Source organism: Antrostomus carolinensis, unplaced genomic scaffold (assembly GCF_000700745.2).
Source record: "Antrostomus carolinensis isolate BGI_N321 unplaced genomic scaffold, ASM70074v2 scaffold4183, whole genome shotgun sequence".
In the NCBI taxonomy this organism is placed as follows: Eukaryota; Metazoa; Chordata; class Aves; order Caprimulgiformes; family Caprimulgidae; genus Antrostomus; species Antrostomus carolinensis.
The window spans coordinates 152,944-173,720 of record NW_010305729.1 but is presented as its reverse complement, the minus strand read 5'-3'; the positions used below and the strand labels follow the sequence as shown (position 1 = coordinate 173,720).

Genomic DNA, 20,777 nt, shown 5'->3' with positions numbered 1-20,777 from the left:
CGTGTGCAAGGTTCAAATGTCTGACTCAGGCCCCCGAAGCTACGTGGGCTGTTTGAGTCTGTCACTACCTGGTTTTTGTTGGGTTTTTTAGTGTAGTTTGTTTTTTTCCCTTTGACATTACAGGGAACTTTTTTTAAATTATTATTTTTTTTAACTGGGATGTGATTTAACTGCAAGAAAGTTCTTTGAACAGAAACTTTGGATCATTTTCATTTTCCTCTTATTTTTTTACCTCTAATAGTGTCTTTTGAGATTTTTTTAATGTAAAAAATAAATATCTGACTGAATCAAACTTCGATGTTCCATTTTGTAACTGCTAAGCCCACTTCCAAGTTAGTAAATTTTAAAATATACTCAAGTATCCAAAGTATTCAGTTCTGCAGGTAGTGGCTTGTGCATTTAACGTAAATGAATGGAAATGGCACCATGGAGCTACTGAGCCCCTTTCGCCCTCCTTATGGCCAGGAAGTCATGAACGTGTTCCCACAGGGGCTTTCAGGCAGACAGAAGCAGTGAGTTTCTTTTTTTCAGACAAGGTGTTTGTGGCCAGCCCTGAAATGGAAGAGCCGAGCGCTGAAGCCGGTACAGGGCTGAATCAGCAAGAAGGCCGTGGTGAGCGGCCAGGGGTGTCTGTGTTAATTTGCACTCCTTATTCTGCTCATGAGGCTGTGCCATTTCAGGTTTGGAACAGGCTTGTCTGCCTACTCAGCACTAGCAGAGGGAGTGTCTGCCTGTGAGAGACTAGAAATATCTCTAATCTCATTCCATTAGATTCCAAGTTGCACTGTCCAGCAAAGCGCCCTCAAAAAAGAGGCTGTTTCCTGTCCCTGTTCTGTTGCACGCGGATGACAGGCTTGAATTCTCTGGGGACAGAAGATATTTCTGGCTCCACAGATGAAACAGGTGAATGCTTTCATTTGAAGTTTTCCAGAATACATTTCCTCCATGTGGAAAAGTTCAGCCAGAACTTTAAAAGGTTGGGCAAAGTTACAAGCTAGGAAGACCTTTGAATGGAGCCAGTCTTGAGCAACTGTAAGAGACAGTGCTTCCAGGCTCACTTGTCACCAGTTGTCCTGCCCTGGGGCTCTTGCCTGCCTTTTCCTCATGAAATAGGATTATCAGGTTTTTTAATTGTACAGTATTAGTACACTTTACTAATTTACAGTTTACAGTCTTCTAAGATTTGTGAAGAAACATTTAAAAATGAGCATGTCCTGTAATTTCTTGGTATGATGGAGGGCAACAAATCATAATGCCTTTTGTTGATCTTCTTTAAAAGAGAGAGAAATCTCTCACTGAGAAGGTATTTTTTTCTGTTATAATTTCTTTCATATTTTCTGTCTTTGTACAAGTGTTGCAGTATGCAATGCAGCTATTCCTGCGTGCATCAGTTCCTCACCTTTCAAAGCAACCTTCAGGGAAAAGATAATGCTTTAATGTGAATGAGGAAACACACAAGAGATGAAAGAAAATCACTTGTGTCTAAGCTTATCCCTTATCCTGCAGTCTTCCTTCCCTTCCCCCTTTTTTCCTCTTAATAGAGATAGAGTGGGTTTACTGGTTTAGTTTTTTTCTGGGACGATGGGTGGTGCTTTGTTTAGGTAGCACAGAGGAACTCCTCAGACTCCCTAAATCTCATCTCAGGAACTGAGTGGAGGGCCAGGAAGTGTCTTACCAGATATTCTTGCTCCCCCAGGTGTCCAGAAGTGGTCCTCAAAGTCTTGGGTTTTTCACTTCAGGTTTGTTTTGTGATGGAGACTGCGTTGAAGTCTCACTGTGATGAACAGCACCCTCATCAGGCTGAAGACTTCCATGGGAAGCATGAGCAGAACAGCAAGCTTTCAGGTATGTGCTAAAATAGGGATTGCTAACATTATGTTTTCTTGCTGACAGGCTTCTTCACTTCAGGAAGTTTCAGGATCGATTATAAGCTTCTCTGTATATGGTCCTATTGCATAAAGAATTAATGAAATGAAAACATTTGAGGTTGCTTTTGATTTTAAGCTTATTCCTGCTTTCTGTGTGTTAAAAAACTTCAGCAGCAGTTGTTTGTCACGATTTGCTAACCCCTACTACTATTTATTACAAAATATGTGATTATAAGAGGCTACTAGAATTCCAAAGAGGCAGTGCTTAAGAATAAAATTCTGACCAGACAAGTACACAAAACCAATATTTTGCCTTCTAACCTATAACCACCAGTCTTATCCTTAAATTTAGATTTGTGTGCATGAAAACACTGTTCCTGCTCTTACCAGAGAAGCTGAACTACAAACATGTGCTCTGGTAGTGTTTTTGTTGTTCGTTTTTGTGTCTCTGTGAATGTACTTCAATCTGGACTTTCTGTACAGTGCTTGCCCAGTAATTGTGGATAACCAGCCAGCTCATACGGACTGGCTGCTGATTTTCCTAGAGGCAGATAGTCCTCTGTCAGTCCCCTGCACATCCATGTCCAGAGTCACACTGAATAACAGTTAATGGCCTCGCTTTGCAAATGTTTTTCATTCTAGAAAGTGAAGAAATTACTTTAAAATCTGCTCACATATAATGTTGGGTATTAACATAATCATACACTGGTGGTACAATGATTGTATGTTCTCTATTCCCAAGGGGGGATTCTGGCCCCCAGGAGAGATCAGATGCTGTTTATACTGCTGTCTATCAACAAGGACAGTCGGTGTTTCTAGCACATTTTGGGATCTTTCACACAAGAAGCTGTGCTGGGTTACTAAATGCTCCCTGTGCCCTGGGTACCGGCTACTCACTGCTCTGGCCTGGGATCTGGAGCCTGTGTCACCCAGTTGTTGGTGCTCCTGTGGCACTGGACTCTGCCCAGGCAGGAACCTGAATTCAGTGTCAGACAAAACAGAGTGTTTGGCAGATTTTATAGCAGTTATTGAGAAAGCTTTTCCTGATTGTTAGTATCTAGGACTGTTGGCACAAACCAACCCAAAACCTGCTATATTAAGGCTTTCCTTAGAAATCTGACACTTTCTAAAGACTTAAAAAAATGTGCCTTTTCAATCCTTGTTAGGAGTCTTGCTTTTTGCCAGAGTTCCCTAACTAAGAGTCAGCTTTTTGCCTAGTTTCCTAACTAAGCAACTTTACTGGAGAAATTCCAGTGCAAACTTCAAGTTGTAAGTTACTTCTGGTATATACATATATGGTTTTTTTTTAGTAAAAGCTGAAGCTTAAGCAGCTCTCATCAGAAGTCAGGCTAAAATGCAAGCGTTGGAACAAAACTGTAAGTTGCTTTATTTGGAGCAGGTTAGATAGCAAACTAGTTCTAAACAGTGTTGTGCTAACAGAGCCTGTTAGAACGGTATCTTTGTTGAAAACAATTTTCTAGCTCTGTCCTGTGGCTACGGACCTCTTGGGATGAAGTTTGTGTAGGATGTTTCAGAACCCAATAACAGGGTTATCTTCCTCAGGGGAAGGCCTGCGTCTTTGAGTGATGCAATAACAGTTCAGTGTTAAGTTCTTTATAGTTCTGTTATGTGGTTTCATCTCTTAATGTCTTTGAGTATTCCTGGGGAGAATGGATCACGGTCCCCTTCCTGTATTCTCTGAAGATTTCAGAAAGGTTTCTGGAATGTCTTACATTTGTTATGTAATACATGAGCATTTGGGTAAAAAGTTGAAATTACTGTGCAAAGCAACTGGAAATACTTTTTAAATGATAAAGCTTTTTACCAACAATTCTTTTTTAGTGACAAAACAAGAAGAATTACAGCAAAAATAGTTAAATTTCTCAATAAAGTTCTGAGCACGGGGGCAATATGAATGCTATCAATTCAAAAAGTGGTATGGAGGAACTTCCTGAATTTCTAGTGTTAGTTTCGACAAAATTTTTCTATATTATGGGAAAATGAAATGATTCCTCAAACTTTCCATTTCCTGCTTTTCAAGGTGTTTAATTTATCTACTTCTGTAAAATTGGGGAATAACCAGAATAACTGTACAGTTGACCTGTTTTCCTTAGCCCTTTCCTTTGGGTATTATTGGACACAGAGTCCTGTACATCTTCACTGTTAGTACAAGTCGGGTCATTTTTATCTTAGGATAATTTTTAAGTTTTTAAATATGTTTCCTAGCAGGACTGATAAATCTTGTACTGGTGCTTGCTGATCAAAACAGTATCTTAAATAAATGTTAGTGGTTTTGGTGAGTAGTGTAGAGGGGTTTCTGGTTTTGGGGTTTTTTTGTTTTTGTTTTTTTTTTTTTCATTCCTGGAATATCCTCCCTGAAAGGACTTAAAAGAAAATAACTTGGAGAAGCAGAAAGAACAACTTAAAGGGGAAAAAAAAAATAAATAAAGCGATAGTAAGAGAGGCAGCAGGCTTCAGTACTCAAAAGTAGTTTTAGTATGTTGGTTTTTATATTTTTTTGAAATAAAACCAAGTTTCAATCAAAAATTAGCTAGAACTTGAATTAACAACTAATTTATTGGGCTTTTATTGAGAAGAGACAGTTCAGACTTCAGATTTTGTTGCTGTATAAAGTGAGCTAACATAGAAGGTTGGGGATATGTGCTACTCCATACATGGTTTCTAGCATATCAATGAAAGTAATTGATATGCTAGAAAATTGAAAATAATTCTCATTGCTTATGACTTACTGTCCAGGGAGAACATAGGACATGTTTATGTATACAATACAATTTATATATTTATGTTAAATTTAATTTACTGTATATTTTTAGGATGAAAAATGTATACACACTTTTTTCTTCCATTTGATTGACTTTCCAAATACCAGTTTGTGCTTAGTTCTGTATAATAAAATGTTCTTCACTCCTGCTTTGCACAAATTAGTCACAGCCTTTACATACTTCGTCGCTTCAAAAGAAGTGAATTCTTATGCTGGGTACAGAGAACACTTGACTATAAGGATTTGTAAATGAATGGACAGCTGCATCACTTTTTAAGATAATACAGTACAACATCCTTGTCATGACATCTAGTGATTGCAGCACGAAGTGCAGCAACTTAAATGCAGAGCAAACGTGGGGTTTGGTGTTTACTATTTTAAGTAACAGAGTGAAAGATTGCATTATTGATCTTAAAAATAAATTATTCCCACATGTTTGATTTGCAGCCCATGGATGTGCTCCTCTGCTTATAGAAATAACTACTATAGTTTTGTCTTTTATGAAATTGACATTGCAAATCTCACAGAAACAGTTATCAATGACCTGTAGTCTAATGTCTTACTAACCAGAAGGATTTTTCCCTCTCAGGAACTGCTAGGTGGCAGACAAGTAAAAAAACAAAAACAAAAACCAAAACCAAACAATTTTTTAAGTGCTGCAGTTTGTAAGGGAGTGTGATGAAGAACACAATAATATCAAGTATGCAGGTGGCAACGTCAGCAAGGATAGATACTCATCTGCTGTTTTTACCCTTGTTTATGTGAATTCACAGTCCTATGAACTGAGGTGTGACTTATGATCTCAAATATAGATCAGATAATGAATGAAGCAATAAAATTCCTAACTTTTTCCCATTCTTTCCACAGTAGGAATAAAAAAAGATATTGAAAAACTTTATGAAGCAGTGCCACAGCTTGTAAACGTGTTCAAAATTAAGGAAAAAATTGGAGAAGGTAAATGTTTTATTTTAGCTTGCTTAGACATATTCCTTTTGGTATTTCTAACTTAAATGGTATAAATCTAAGATCCCAATATATACAATTTAAGCCAAATGTCTTTTTGATTTACTTCTTAGTCTCTGTAAGAATTCTAATATGTTGCTGAATATATAGGTGTGTTAATCAATGACATTTTCAAGACATTTTCTTGAAAATCTGATATATTAAAGTTTTTCAAAGAACCAGCATTCCAGTTTTGACAACTAAAATTTTTTGAGGTAGATTCAAATAAAACAGTCCATTCTTTTTCTGTTTTACACAAGAAATCTATTTATATGCAGCTGTATTTTGACATTTAACTGCTGTTCCTTAAGTTGGCCTTGTTTCCACTGAAACTCTGTGGGCAGAACTGAAGGAAGAGAGTAAGAGATTATAGCTGTTTTATTCTTTTTTTTTTTTTAAAAAAAAGCCCTTTTTAAGACACACAGTATCAAATTTTAGAACACTTGTGTACAACCTTGCCTTCAACAGATACTGTTGCATATACCTTCAGTAATGGTTAGACATGACTATAAATAGATTCTTAGGTACTTCTGAGTGTAAGATTTCAACACTTTTTGGAACTTCACCTATTTGATCTCTGAAATGCTTTGTGACACTCCACACTTTTAAACAAAGATGCTGATGAGAAGCTGGATTGATTTACGGCTGCTTTGTGGTGGAATACCTGTCGTGGCAGGCTATACAGCTAAAAGTCTTTGTCCCAAAAAAAACCCCAAACAAACCAAAAAACTCAACTCCATTCACCACAGCAATTAAAAATTTAAAAAGCAACAACAAAAAAAGGAGTTCTGCCCATCAATAAAAAAATTAGTATAATTAAACAAAATCTCTGGTTATGAATAGTACCCTGAGCTTGCTCTTGGGAGCAAACAATGCTTTAAAAAAAATACTACTTGCAATTCTGCAGCATTATGAGAAAACAAGCTTCAACTTAGGATTCCACTCTGGAGTCACATTTGTTTTAGCAGTTCTCATCACCACAAATAATGTCTTAGGTCAACTTTGTAACCCTTCTTGCTCTAATCAATTCTACTGAATCTATGGGACTCCAGATTTTTTTATTTTTTATGACTGGAAGAAGTATTTAAAGTTTTTGCTGGCATTCTGATGTATGTGCGCACTTACAGACTGTTGAACTAGCATGATTCAAACACAATACTTAAAATGTAATCAAAAGTAATTTGTACTGCTTATTAATATGGAAGAATGCTTCAACTTGTATGTTCAGATATCTCAGATCATTAGGATAAATTAACTTCCTAAGAGGTATATTAGGATATCCTTAAAATTAAATGGGTGGGTAAGTTACAGTACAGTCTTAATACCTCCTTTCTCAAATGAGTGTCACGTTCTGTCTATGTGATAATGCTCTGGGCAAACTAATAGTAAAGTTACACATCATGTGAGAAGTCTTACTTTATAGATAAGGTAACAAAATTAAGAAAAATGTAGCAATTTCAGAGTGCTTTGAATAGTAAAGGCAGTGCTTTCCAGATTAGCATTATATAGCCCACTTACATCGTAGGGAGAGGAGAGTTAGATGTCAGATGAAAGTAAGCTACCTAAACAAGAAAGCAAATCAAAGACAGGAAATTTACATTCAAAGAGCTCTGTGTCCCAGGCAAGTTAGACAGTGTTACATTTGCATTTTTACTGACATAAAAAACCTGTATACAAGATCACTGAATTCAGTAGTAGAAAAAAGTAACAGGATTTTTTTCTTCTAGAATCTACTTTTGATGTAGTATCAGGTATGCTGCAGGATTATGAACAGTTAGATCACTTCTGTAAAAATCTGAATTGACCTAATTAAAAATGGTGAAGACAGTGTTTTTCTCCCTTCTTTACAGGTACTTTTAGTTCTGTTTACTTGGCCACAGCACAACTACAAACAGGATATGAGGAAAAAATGGCTCTGAAACACTTGATTCCAACCAGCCACCCTCTGCGAATTGCTGCTGAACTTCAGTGCCTCACAGTAGCAGGGTACATAAACAAAAAAAAAATATGATTGTCATGACTAAATTGCTGAACTTTGTCTCACTGTTCTGTATTTATTTTAAGTTTTGGCACTTTGCTTGTCTTTTTTTTAACCACAGAAATGTGTATGCTTTTTGTCAAAAGCAAATAAGAAATGGAGTGTCTTACCTGTAATGGCTGCCCTTTTCTGTGAGTCTCGGTTTGCAGATGGTGCTGTATTTTCCATATGAGAAATCCCATCATGTACCTCTGTGATAAAAAAAATTCCAGTTCTGAAATGCTTGGAAAAAAATCATCTCTTAATCAGAAAATGTGGTTTTAGGAATTAATACTTGTTGCCAGCAACAAGGTGTTGAAGAGCACCTTCTTAAAGCAGTTGGCATCATGAAGGTTAGAACCTACATTTAATTACAGCAGTAACTGCAAACCATGGCCCCACAAATAATCTGCAGAGCCCACACTGCAAATTGCAGAACTCAAGTGGAACATAGCAATGAGATGCAACAGCGTAACTACTGACTACTGATAAGACTGCTGTCAAAATATAAATTAGATTATAAAAGAAAGCCTGACTGATGTTTTTAAGAAGCGAAGGAACATAAACGTCCATCTTCTGACATTACTTTTCTTTTAGGGGACAAGATAACGTTATGGGAGTTAAATATTGCTTTAGGAAAAATGATCATGTGGTTATTGTTATGCCATATCTGGAACATGAATCCTTCTTGGTGAGTCCTAGACTTTTTATGTGTACTAAAACTTTTTAATTAAAAGCAGTTGCATAGTTACAGTATCCAAATAATCTTTCAGGACATTTTGAATTCTCTTTCCTTTGAAGAAGTGAGGGAATACATGTTTAATCTGTTTAAAGCATTGAGGCGCATTCATCACTTCGGTATTGTTCACCGTGACGTCAAACCCAGTAACTTTCTCTACAACAGGCGGCTAAAAGAGTAAGTCTGTCCCAATGACCATATTGTGATCTCATCTGGGGATGCGTGCCTTGGCAGAACACAGTCAGTTAAGCTTTGGGGTTTTTTTCCTTCTAGCTGCATAACATGTGCTTAAGTAATAAAGCTAAAAAAAGAGTTTAATTTGTAAAACTTTTCTTTCTGTGTTTAGGGATGTTAGGCAGAAAGGAATTTTTTTTTCATACTTAATGTAATAATTGTGTCATAGAATGACAAGTACCTGAAAAAAATGAAGATTTTACTATTCAGTAAATGTATTCCATTTTTGAATGAGAACAATAAAATCAGTTTGGTTTTCTTTAATGAAAATTTTTCATTAATTTTTTTTAATGATGGTGACTTGTGGTACATAGATTGATATTGTAAATTTTTACTCATGGATAGAGTAAAACTGATAACAGATAAGATATCTGGATTTGGGCTCTTTTCACCTTACATTGAATTAATGTTTGTAACTAGTAGGGTTGGGTTTTTTCCCTGCAAGCTACAATATTTAAAGACTGTAAAAAGCAAGATACTGCTTTTCTGTGAAGAGCTGAAATCTATAGAAAGTGGTACTGTTTCAGTGCTAGCAGTCCTGTAGTTGTCTTGGGTAGTATTGTGCTATGAATGATTGAGAAACGAAGGTGCTGGAGCGTGTCCGAAGGAGGGCAACGAAGCTGGTGAAGGGTCTAGGGCACAAGTCTTATGAGGAGCAGCTGAGGGAACTGGGGTTGTTTAGTCTGGAGAAAAAGAGGCTGAGGGGAGACTGAAAGGAGGCTGTAGCCAAGTGGGTGTTGGTCTCCCAAGCAATAAGCGATAGGACAAGAGGAAATGGCCTCAAGTTGCTCCAGGGGAAGTTTAGATTCGGTTAGGAAGAATTTCTTCACTCTTTTTTCAGAGGGTTGCCAGCACTGGAACAGGCTGCCCAGGGAAGTGGTGGAGTCACCATCCCTGTAGGATTTAAAAGTTGTGTTGATGTGTGCTTAGGGACATGGTTTAGTGGTGGACTTGGCAGTGTTAGAATTATGGTTGGAATTGTTAATCTTAAAGGTCTTTTCCAACCTAAATGATTCTATGTAGTGAAAGTTTGTAAATTTTGCCAAACCACAAGCTTAAAAATTTGAGGAATACTGATTTTATTTTTTTTTTTAACATGTCAAAATTAATTTGTACTGTTTTACTCTTCCAGCATTTGTTTGAGCCTTAATCTCTACTTTGGGTGTGAATGCCATAGAATTGAGTTTGTCTGACACCCAGAGACAGCTAGATTGGTTGCAGCAAAAAACAATTCTTTTCAAGACAGATCTGGAATGTGAACTGATGCAGTCTTACCTGTTTAAAGACTGAATTCCAATAGTACTGCTCAAAGTCTGTCAATACTCTCAGCACTGTTAGTTTTGTCTGTCTTCACTGTGTTTCCCATGGGAATCCTGCAAGGGTCAAGTCACTTATTCTTGACTGTTGACTGAAGGTTCGGAGCTGTAGGACTAGAACACCAGGAAGAAGTTGCTGGGAATATTTTTTTAACAGCATGGGAGAAAGTATGCACCTGAGAAGATTTTGGGACAAGAAACAATGAATTAAGATGAGTATAGAGTAAAAACATTGAGGGGATAGGTGAGATAGGATGAGAGGAGGAGAAGGAGGAAAATAGGACTGTGATGCTGGCAGCAGTACAGATAAGCAACATACTGAGTAAAACATGAAAGATAAGTAAACAAGCAATGAATAGTAAATTGAACCAATTGATGGATGTGGATACTTTGTGACCCCTGATTCTAAATTTGTCTCTTTCAGGTATGCCTTGGTAGATTTTGGCTTGGCACAAGGAACCCCTGATACAAAAATTGAACTTCTCAAAACTGCCCATTCTGAAGACCAGCAGGGAAGTTGCTTGCAAAATACTCCCACCATAGCCTTAGGAAATGGGGTTTCTGTCAGTGTCACAGCACCTAAACAGATAGCTCAACTGTCAGCCTCAAAAGCAGCTGATAAACGGTCCATCTCGCTTTCAAAAATGCAGATTAAACAAGGAAGAGGAGGAAAGGTTCTCAGTCTTTTTCATTAATGTTGTTGTATGTTTAATGTATTACTTCATCCAACAGGGGGAGATGTAATACTTGAACAAAAGCTGTGTGTGCCTGTCTTGCAGGGTCCTGATGTGATGCACAGAATCACAGTTTTCTTATCAAAGCGGCTAGTTTTATGTAACCCTCCTGGCATCACTCGTTATCTGTAAGATATAATACAGTGCTGAAGGCTGTACACAACTCTAGCACGAGTTACTATTTAGAGAGCCTTAAATCTTTTTTTAAGTGACATATACTGTGGACACCTCCCCAAGCCAATAATTATTCATCTATGTTTAATTAATTAGTGGCATAACAGATGAAGTATAGATGACATTCAGATTGTCTTGGGATGCTCCTGAGGTGTGATTTGTTTTGAAGCATGTTTGTTATTCTGTCTAGACCATGTCTTCTTCATCCAGCTGACTGTGTGTTAGATAGGATCCTTACTGTCCTTTCTGTTGGGATTTTAGGAGGATTCTGTGCACCATTCTGTCCCGCGCTCTGTCTTTGGAGAGAGGAATTTCAATGTCTATAGTTCCACATACCAAGAGACCTCAAGTACAAAAGTAAGAAATATGACTCATCAGTGAGAGCAATCTGTTACATATTTGAAAAATTATAGAACTGGTTGTTCTGTAAGACTGGACACTACTCCAGGATGCTATAGAACTAAAAGTTTTTGAGCAGATTATTAAGTGTGTCTTTGCTGAACAGCTTGAAAAATTTTTCATTTCTGCTTCAGTTCCTTTTGAGACTCTTAAAGAGCTACTTAGGTAGCTGTCTCCCTCGCTGATCTTGTTTGAATGCTAAATTAATCTGTTTTCCTTACACGTGTATCTGTGCAACTAAGTTATACTTGGCTTGTGAAACTTTTTATTTTGAAGTTGAAGCTGAGGAGAAATCTTGTAATAAATGGTTTTCTACACTTTTTGTAATTAGGATTTAGTATGACAAGGGGGAAACTCCAGCTAAATTACAGGGTTTGGCCAACAGTGATTATCTTATTGGAGAACTACAGTTAGTGCCTACTGTAGTGCAACTACTGTGTGTTGCTGTGGCATTTCATATACTTTTTTTTTTATTCTCATGTTGATTCAAAATAATTCTTGAAACATTAGACTGACATGAAAAATACTTGTCTTGTAGCTCCAGAATATCTAATGTATATTGGTTTTTAGGAAACATTGAAACATGTTTTCTGAAGGGAAAGGGGAAGAAATCAGGATGTTTAGAAAGCGTCAGCATCTGTTTTATAGATGTTGTGATATTGTTAAAAAGGTTTGCTATCTTCTGTTCTAAAATTGCAGCTTCTTGCTCATGAGCACCCGTTCAGTCTTAGTATTTTAAGAACTGGCCTGTCTATATGTAAAGGGAAGCTTCTTAAATATGTCACCTTCTCTAAAATATCTACATTGCAGCTCATAAAACAATCAAAGGTGACAGATGTTTCATCGAGGAAGTTAGTTACAAAGAAGAAGATTATTTCTACCAAAACAGTGAGCAATGGGGCAGCCAGGAAAGCTGCCAGTGGTTGTCCCTCAAACTTGACCTGTGACTGTTACGCAACGGATAGAGTTTGCAGTGTTTGCCTTTCAAGGTAATTTGCTTTGATAACATTGTAAAATTGTCTGCTGTGCTGTCAAGCAAGGTCAGAAACTTAGATTTACTAGACAGCTGATTTAGTAGGTGAAAGATAGCATTTGATCCGTACCCTTAAAACACTAGAGTATGCTCTTTTTAAACAAGGGGAGCTCAGAATTCATGGAATAATTGGTTCACATAATCTGCAGCAAGATTTTTTGTTGTATTTAATTATCCACCTACATGTATTGTACAAAATCACTTGAGTCAATTACAACACTTGGAGAAGACAATACATCAGTCTGTCATTAGTAGTTATATAATAGGCCTAAATCATGCCAGCGGTTTGGATTCTGGAAATCAAGAAATGTAGAATAAAAAAGAAACATGACTGTTTTGTATTTGTTCAGTTAAAAATAATGTTTAAATTTAAATAATAAACAAGTTAGAGAGTCTTTATGACTCTGTTCAACTCCATCCCTCTGCACTTAGTTTTGGTAATGATCTACTATTGCCTTTTTTCCACACATTAAGGAAAACAGAGTAATGCAGAGAATTCTGCTTACTAGGCATAGTCATGAATCTGCAGTGTCCCTCTCAGACTGTCAAAATGCGGTGATAGCAATTTCATTTCAGAAGTATGAAACATGAGGAATTTGCTAGACTCAAAAGAGCAGTGACCCATGGAAGGAGGGCACTTTAAGCCACACGAGAGAACTCTGGAAAGTTTTCTGAAAAATAATTATAATCTCCCACCTTTTAGTTAATCTATGTTTTATACTCTAAACACATTTGTCTCTTTTTACAAGGTGTCAGCAAGTTGCTCCCAGGGCAGGAACACCTGGATTCAGAGCACCAGAAGTGTTAACAAAGTGCCCCACTCAGACCACAGGTACTACACAACAGAGTGGAACTAATGCCTTTTTTCACCGTTTGATCCTTCTCATTTATGCATATTATGTTGTCTTTTTTATGGGAGGGCTTTTTTTTATATGTGATATTAATTTTATCATCCCTTCTAAAACTTATCAAGCACTTCCAGGTTTTAATGAAAAGTTTATCATTCAGAGTAAGAACAAGTGAGGAATATTTTTCCTGTGTTTGAAACTTGAACATGTCTTTATTCATTTGAGGGTTAGTGCCATATCCAGGAGTTGACTACAATGTGTTTTAAAAGAAAACAAAGCTGTAATTTTTATCAAGTTTCTTGGCTTATTGGCTTATTTATTCAAGTAAAATCTTGAATAAATCTTGGGGAGAGGACATACTTTATACTTTTCTAGATGGGTTGTCACACTAGTTTGCTGTCATAGCAGGTGTAGTTAATGGTATAATTGCAAGTGTCTTAGAAAGTGTTGGTTAATACTTTTTTCAGACTTTTTCCTTTCTGCTAGTGCTTTAAATAGCTGGTCTGTGAATGTTATAGTTTTTTCTTACTAAATTTTTAATTTCTCGGGGTTAAAAACTATCAAATTAAGTTTCAGTAGTCTGAGTAAGTATCAGGGCAGAGCAGAGGGATGGGTAATGCATTAGTTGGTGTGAGTAGGTTGGGAAAGGTTGTCCCTACCTGGAGAATGGAGGACGAATAAAAGCAAACTTACTTGTTAAATATTTGGTGTATGACGAGGAGTTTTGACTTATGAAAAGGGGGGATAAATACAAATGTCCTCAAAAATTGGATTTAAAATAGCAATTTTTGGCCACTTTTTTGCTGAATACCCTTTGAGAAAATTGTGAACTTCCAGTACTTAAAGTGTGTGTACACACTCAGAACAGTCTTAACAATACACTTGATCAGCTTATCCCTAGATAGCTTAATTTTATTGGAAACAATATCTGTGCTGTGGGGGTAACTGGGATTTCAAGAGGGAGGGCAGCCTGTTTGGAGTTACTGTGCCTGTGCTGTAACAGCCAGCTTTATGGGCTAGAAGACATCCAGAAATCCAGGACAAGTTTAGACAATCTCTGAATCTGTCTAGACAGAATTTAGGCAGAAAGAAGACATACCTAGGAAACCTTGGACACATGCTAGTGTTAAATATGCTTTCAGACAGTTTTCTGTTCTCTAGGGTAACGGAGAGCAGGATTACAGAAAATACGGGTGAATCTGGAAACCCCTGGGTGTGGCACAGACAGCCCTGAAAGTACTGAGTCAGCGGTGCCGAGCTCCTCTAGTATGTCAATAAAGGCCTTAATTAGAACAGGGTAGACTAATACTAATATTTATGAGATTATGTTGTATTTGAACTAACAAATCTTGTCCACTTCCATCTGGGACTGCTGTAGTCACCTCCTTGTATTCCGGCCAGTCTCGCTACTAGTTCTGGTCTCTGTGCTGAGACCAAGTTGCCAGCTGGATCCAGCTGACTCTGTCCAGAGCTACCTTAGCGCATCTGACCCAGGTTCCGCCTGGGGAATACGACCTAAACTCCTAAGTTGACGTTATACAGGTCCAGTTACCCTTTAACTTGGTTTGACCCTCTGCTCCCAAAAGGACAGAGAAGAATCATGATTTCGATGTCTTTGCACAGGATCTTGCACTCTGTTGATGATCCCAGCTGTACAAGAATTGTACGGCCAGGATTTACTATCCATTCAGATATAAAGTGTCTATTAATTTCAGCAAGAGTTAAGTAAATAAACATCTTTAAAGGTCTTTACCTTGATGAGTCCAGCTTTCCCAACCACATACTTGGGGTGATGCACAACCCTTCAAACAGATAGTACAATCTTTTCAGCAGTGATACAGTAATAATAAAACTCTTACAGGAACTATGAAGATACAAAGCTTTTCCACTGTAAATTGTGCCAAACGATTAACTTGGATTTTTTTTTTTTTTTTAATAAAAGACTTAAAATCTGATTTTGCAGCTAATGTCAACTTAATACTTTTTTTTCTCCAAAGCCCTGTGCTAATAGTGTTTCTAACTAAAATATTCAAATTAATTACTGCCTATTTTACTACCTTTTTTTTTAAAGAGAAGTAGGATAACTACAGCTTTTTTTCCCAACTGTTAATTTTTCTCTTTAGAGTTTGAGAATCCTTCAGACTCTCTCCTTCACTTTCTTTGCCATCTCTCAAAATGTGCACCTTAGTGAGCCAAAAAATTATGGCAGACAGGTATTCTCATAACTTCCAGTATTAAAGTTTCCATCATACTTTGGCATCTATCCCCAGAGTACTCTCTGTACTCTTGATAACACAATGAAAGCGATGAATAACTTCTATTACAGTTCTTAAACTGGCTATCTTGTCAAGTGATTTCATCTTACAGAGGAACAAAGTTTGTAGTAAGATAAGTTTTTCAGTACCACCAAACTGTGGCAGCCTCAGTCCCAGACAAAGTCAGGTTTGCATTCATTTGTGAATTATTTTTTTATTTATGATCTTTATATAAGTTTTTCTTCATATGAAGCAAACTTAAATAAGTATCAGAGCTAACCAGTTTTTCACCCCCTCACATCTCCCTGGGTAAAACAACCCCAGACATTGTTTTGTTACATTTTATGTTTAGCTAGTTAATGGAACTACTCATATGAAAAATTCTATGGAAAAGCTTAAACACTCCCTCTGCATCATAGCAGGAAATTAATCTTCAATTTAATTATAATAATTTCCACTGTTTGCTGAAGTGTTATCTATATGACCAAAGTCAGCAAGTACTTCAGAACATAACTTTTTGTGATAGAAACTTTTCAGGTCTTGATTTCTTTTTAAAGAAAGTTGTGATTTTGTTTGTGATGAAATTGTGAGTTTAGTTATGACTTAAATTTGTTTTCAATTGCAGCAATTGACATGTGGTCTGCAGGAATCATATTCCTTTCTCTGCTCAGTGGACGGTATCCATTTTACAAAGCAAGTGATGATTTAACTGCTTTGGCACAAATCATGACAGTTCGTGGATCCAGAGAAACCATTCAGGCTGCTAAAACTTTTGGTACGCAAACCTTAATTATGGGGAAAAGGGGAAAGCGTGTGCTTGGTCTGCTGCTTAATGCAGTGACTTACAATCTGTGATTTTTTTTTTTCTTTTTTATATATAGATGTATTTTTAGGTTTGGGAGTCATATTGAAGGCAAATCACACTTTTTACATGTAAAACACTAAATGTACTAGTCTCTGTATACAGAGGTTTAAGTTTTGTATTTTTCTATCTTTTATAATTTGTGTATGGAGTACTTCATGCCGTAGGTTTCCCAGCCTGTCTACTGCCTGTCAGTAAGTCAGGGCCACTTGAGGTGAAATATGCCAACTAAATGTTTTCTACTGGCATTTGGTTAGAATTCTTGAGGCAATGTTTCTATTCCTGCAAAACTTGCCCTTGGAGGCTTAAGTCAATATAGCTTAATATTTAGATGATGTAAACCCTGCTTTTTCTGCCCCCCTCAAGATAGGCTAGTAAAACCAAAGAAAAAACACCACCAAAAAACCAACAGACGGCCTGTTTAAATAAACAAAAGCAGCACCACCACAGAACACAGCAAAAACTAAAATAACCATTCCCCTAATTGTTTGCAATCCAAATGCTGCAGCACTCACTACCTGGAAGTGTAACTGATGGCATTGATTTTCATTCTCCAGACAGAAGTGTAAAATCAGAGTATCTGGTTTTCTTCAGTTCTGTTAAGATTACAGTGAAATGCAAAAAGATGGTGTGTGGGGTGGGTGACAACCTGTCACTACATGACTTCATGAACAAACCCAAACAGCTTTGTTCTGAGCAGAACTGGGACTATTACCTTCTGACTTGCTGGGGCTATTGCTGTAAAACATGGCTGGTTTGGAGGAGTGGGAGGGCTGGATTTGGTTTTTTGATAGGTTGGTGGGTTTTTTTGTTTTTAAAGCTGGTTACACTTCAAGGTACTAAATTTGCAGTTGCATAGAAAGTATAATAAAGTGTCACTTACTGTATTTTTTTTCCCTAGGTAAATCAGTTCTGTGTACCCAAGTTGTCCCAGCACAAAACTTACGAACCCTCTGTGAGAAGCTGAGAGGAACAAACAGCAGCTCTAAGAGATCCCAGGGTGAGGTGCCCAAAAAGTCTGTAAATGACTCAGCTTTGCCAATGACAGTAGACAAACCGTCTGCTCCTGAGACACTTGGAAAACAAATTCAAGACTTAGAGAGCTTTCAGGGAGGTGATGGTACTGTGGAAATGAAGACAACAGACATGAAAGGATGGGATCAGGTTCCCAATGAAGCATATGACCTACTTGATAAGCTACTAGACTTAAACCCTGCAACAAGAATAAGTGCAAAAGAGGCTTTGCTGCATCCTTTTTTTAAAGACATGAGACTCTGAGAGCATACCATATTCTATTACTGCTTTCATATATTTTATGTGGAAATGAGGCACTTAGGTAGTTTTACTTTGTTGCCCTCAACATTTACACTCACTGAAATGCCATCACACTGTGTGTAGAACTACTGAAATTTTGTCTTGTACAGTTGGACTGCAAATGTACGTTCACTTCAAGAAATACTTGCAGATGTAAAAATTACATAAACATAACTAACATGGTCTTACCCCAAGACACCTCTGAGGAGTTATTACTGTGCATACCTGTTCTCTGAGAAAGTTAACTTTGATCAGAAACTACAAAGAAAGAGTTTCACAAGCTCTGTGCTTAACTCTTGAGATATTCCCTTAAAATTTACAAATTTGCCTTAAGGTATGACTGAAATGAGAAAGTGCTTGAGAGACTTTTTTCCCCATACTTGTATATCTTTGCTTTGTTCCTGATTAGTACACGGAGGGGACTGAGAATGGAACCAAGTGTGTTAATTTTGTTCAGACTATTATCAGAGAACAGTATTACTTTGGGAGTGTTGCTGGAGGAGGGGTCAGGTGCTGGAGGTTCTTTCTCATCAAAAGAAAAAGCATAACTGTTTTAAAAGTACATTTTTGTTCCTTTCTGGTCTTTCCTACTTAGGCAATAGTAACAAATGCAGTTACTCATTGTGCATAGGCCATATTTCCTCAATGCCGTGGGTAGCTGTCAATATTCAACAACTACTGCCTTCAGAATGTCTCGTGTGACATGGATATGTTTAATTTTTGTTATGGAAACTGATTTTTTAAAAGAGTATCTGTTTAATAAAGGATTTGCTTTTATACCTTCAGAAGATTGTCTAGAGATGCTTCTATAAAAATTAGTCAGGTAAGTTTTTCCTGTGGAATGTTTCTGATCAGGAAGAACTATGCACATTTCTTTCCTGCATAAATTCATCAGTGATAGAAAACACTTTTCAGATAGCTCGTGTGTATGATTCTCATGGTGGAAGTATCTTAGTCATCAGGGAAGGCTTACCACAAAGTTTGAAGCTAGCTATTTTCTGGTCTTAAGTAGGAAAAACAACCTTAACTTCTCACCCCATACATTCAACGTGCAAAGTAAGCTACATTATGTTAGCAGAAGTGACTCTAAAACCCTTGCTAATTCTGGAGACTGAAACTTAATACAGTGTTTTTGCATGTATGTTTCTTGAAACAGCTGAAGGAGCTGTTGCTGTAAGAGGTTACAAGCCATTCTGAGGAAAGATTGCTGCTTTGATAACTTTTGTATAAGCCTTCTCGTATGACCTGGTAGTTATGATAGCGCAAAGGTCCTGACCAGGGCTGGGGCTGTAGAGACATTATTTCAATATATTCGAAATCTTGGACACATAGAAAGCGATGGTAATGTTGCTCTGCTCCTGGCATCAGCTGTTAGAGAAAAATATTTGCAGATGTCAGAATATTGATTGCAGAAAATCTTGAAACCCACAAGACCCTGGGGCCCAGGTCTTAGTAATTTTTGCTGTTTATATAATTTCAACACAGCGCGTCACTGAGAAATTATTTATCTAAAGGAACTGTGGCCAAATTTGGCAAGCAATGCTGTCTGCCAGTGTCTGCAGATGTATTGTTTCCTCCTACGTTCACTCATGGTCTTATGAGAGCACTAGCTGACAACAAGCAAAAATATGTCAACTATCTATTGTGAACTTTCTGAACGACTTCAGCTTTTTAAGCTTTCCTGCTAACCACACCTTTGAGCAGCTCCTTGCAGCACTACAACAATTAACCACTGCCTAAGTTTAATAGCCAAAAAGGGAAAATCATTGCTAATGATGTTTTTACCAAAACATTAAGGGTAAATAAAATTCTGTAAGGAACAATTCTAAGCTCAGTATATTCCATAACAAGCTAGAAGAACACATTGTTATTCCTTCTTCCAGATAGCTATTTATTTAAAACCTGGAAAGTTTGTTTTCAGGGAAAGGCTAAAGAGAAAAGAAAAATGTGTTTGAACAAGCACATGCTTATGAAGTACTTTTTGTAGCACTCTACAAAAGAGTGAAAGCCAGAAGTAAAAAGTTAAATGCAATAAGCTCTCAATGAAAAGAGAAAAAAAAAAGAGAAAAAAAATAAGGAATGCAGCAAGAAAACCCTAGAAGTAAGCAGAGATTGCCACTGAGTTTTCTGCTGCTCTCTCCCGTGGTTCTAAGAGTCTCTCAAAGCCATAGGTAAGAGCCAAGTGCCAAGATTCCTTTAAACTTTAATTACACGATTTGAGACATTTATAAACTGAATGTGACTCTCCTACCATGAGAGCTGCTCAGAAATTACATTGCTGCAGCACGTGTTTAGCCATTGTGAGGCCACGGCTGGATTACTGTTGAGTTCTGGACACCATGCTATGACAAGGATATTAATAAATTGGAAAGAAACCAAAAATGGCAGCAAAAAGCAGAATGGAATTGGAAAAATTAAGAGAAACTGATACCTAGAATCCTGAGAACAGAATGCTGGGAGCAAATCTGAATACATCTGTGTAACTAGCATAGGGAAAGCTAGCTTGTTTTTATTGCTAATGCAGGCTAGGTGAGGAAACTGGCATGTGTTAAGTTTATGATTATTTTTCCTAGTTGTAAATGATAATTAGGAAACAGGAGGGCATCTTATAAGCCTGACTGGGGAAACACCTGCAAAACAGCAACAAAGTTTTTCTGGATAATACTGATAGTGAGGGATAAATGAAACTCTAAATTCTATTGAGTTTTTAGTTCTATCACGTTTGAGATTGGATTCAGTGAAAGTGTTAAAGTAAAATACGATGTGGATGAGAAACTAAATGAGACTGATATTCTGTCTGAGAATATTCAGGATCCTCCTTATTTTATGTACTTGCCTTATCTAGAGTTTACATATTCTCTGCTCTTCAGAAAGTAAAAGCAATGTGGAACCAATATACAGCCAAGACTTCCTGTGCAGGTGCAAAAGGCTCCCCGGAATCCTGAATGGCCTCTTGAGGCCACCTGGTGTGATGGGATCCTAAAGTGTTTCCATAACTGCCCAATATCCAGCCAAGTTCCTCTGGTCAGGAGCTGTGTTGCATCTTAAGGCAGAACGTGAAGGAGATTTTCATTCCAGGGCGTCCCTGACACAGCCAATCTAGCAATCAGTGCATTGTGGTTTTGCAGGAATAAAACACACATCAAACTCGGGAGGGGCCTTGTAATCTGTTCTGGCTACAGGGAAGCATTTTGGATATG

At 37.3% G+C, this 20,777-nt stretch overlaps 1 protein-coding gene across 1 annotated transcript; it reads left to right on the top strand.

Moving 5' to 3' along the window:
• Positions 1-1,751: 1,751 nt before the first annotated feature.
• CDC7 (cell division cycle 7) lies at positions 1,752-17,541 on the top strand. Its single transcript, XM_010164864.1, has 11 exons — positions 1,752-1,845; positions 5,521-5,604; positions 7,503-7,638; positions 8,267-8,360; positions 8,443-8,585; positions 10,383-10,632; positions 11,128-11,223; positions 12,076-12,254; positions 13,048-13,130; positions 16,027-16,176; positions 17,165-17,541. Exons 1-11 carry the CDS (start codon positions 1,752-1,754, stop codon positions 17,539-17,541), a joined length of 1,686 nt encoding a protein of 561 aa, XP_010163166.1.
• The last annotated feature ends 3,236 nt before the right edge of the window (positions 17,542-20,777 follow it).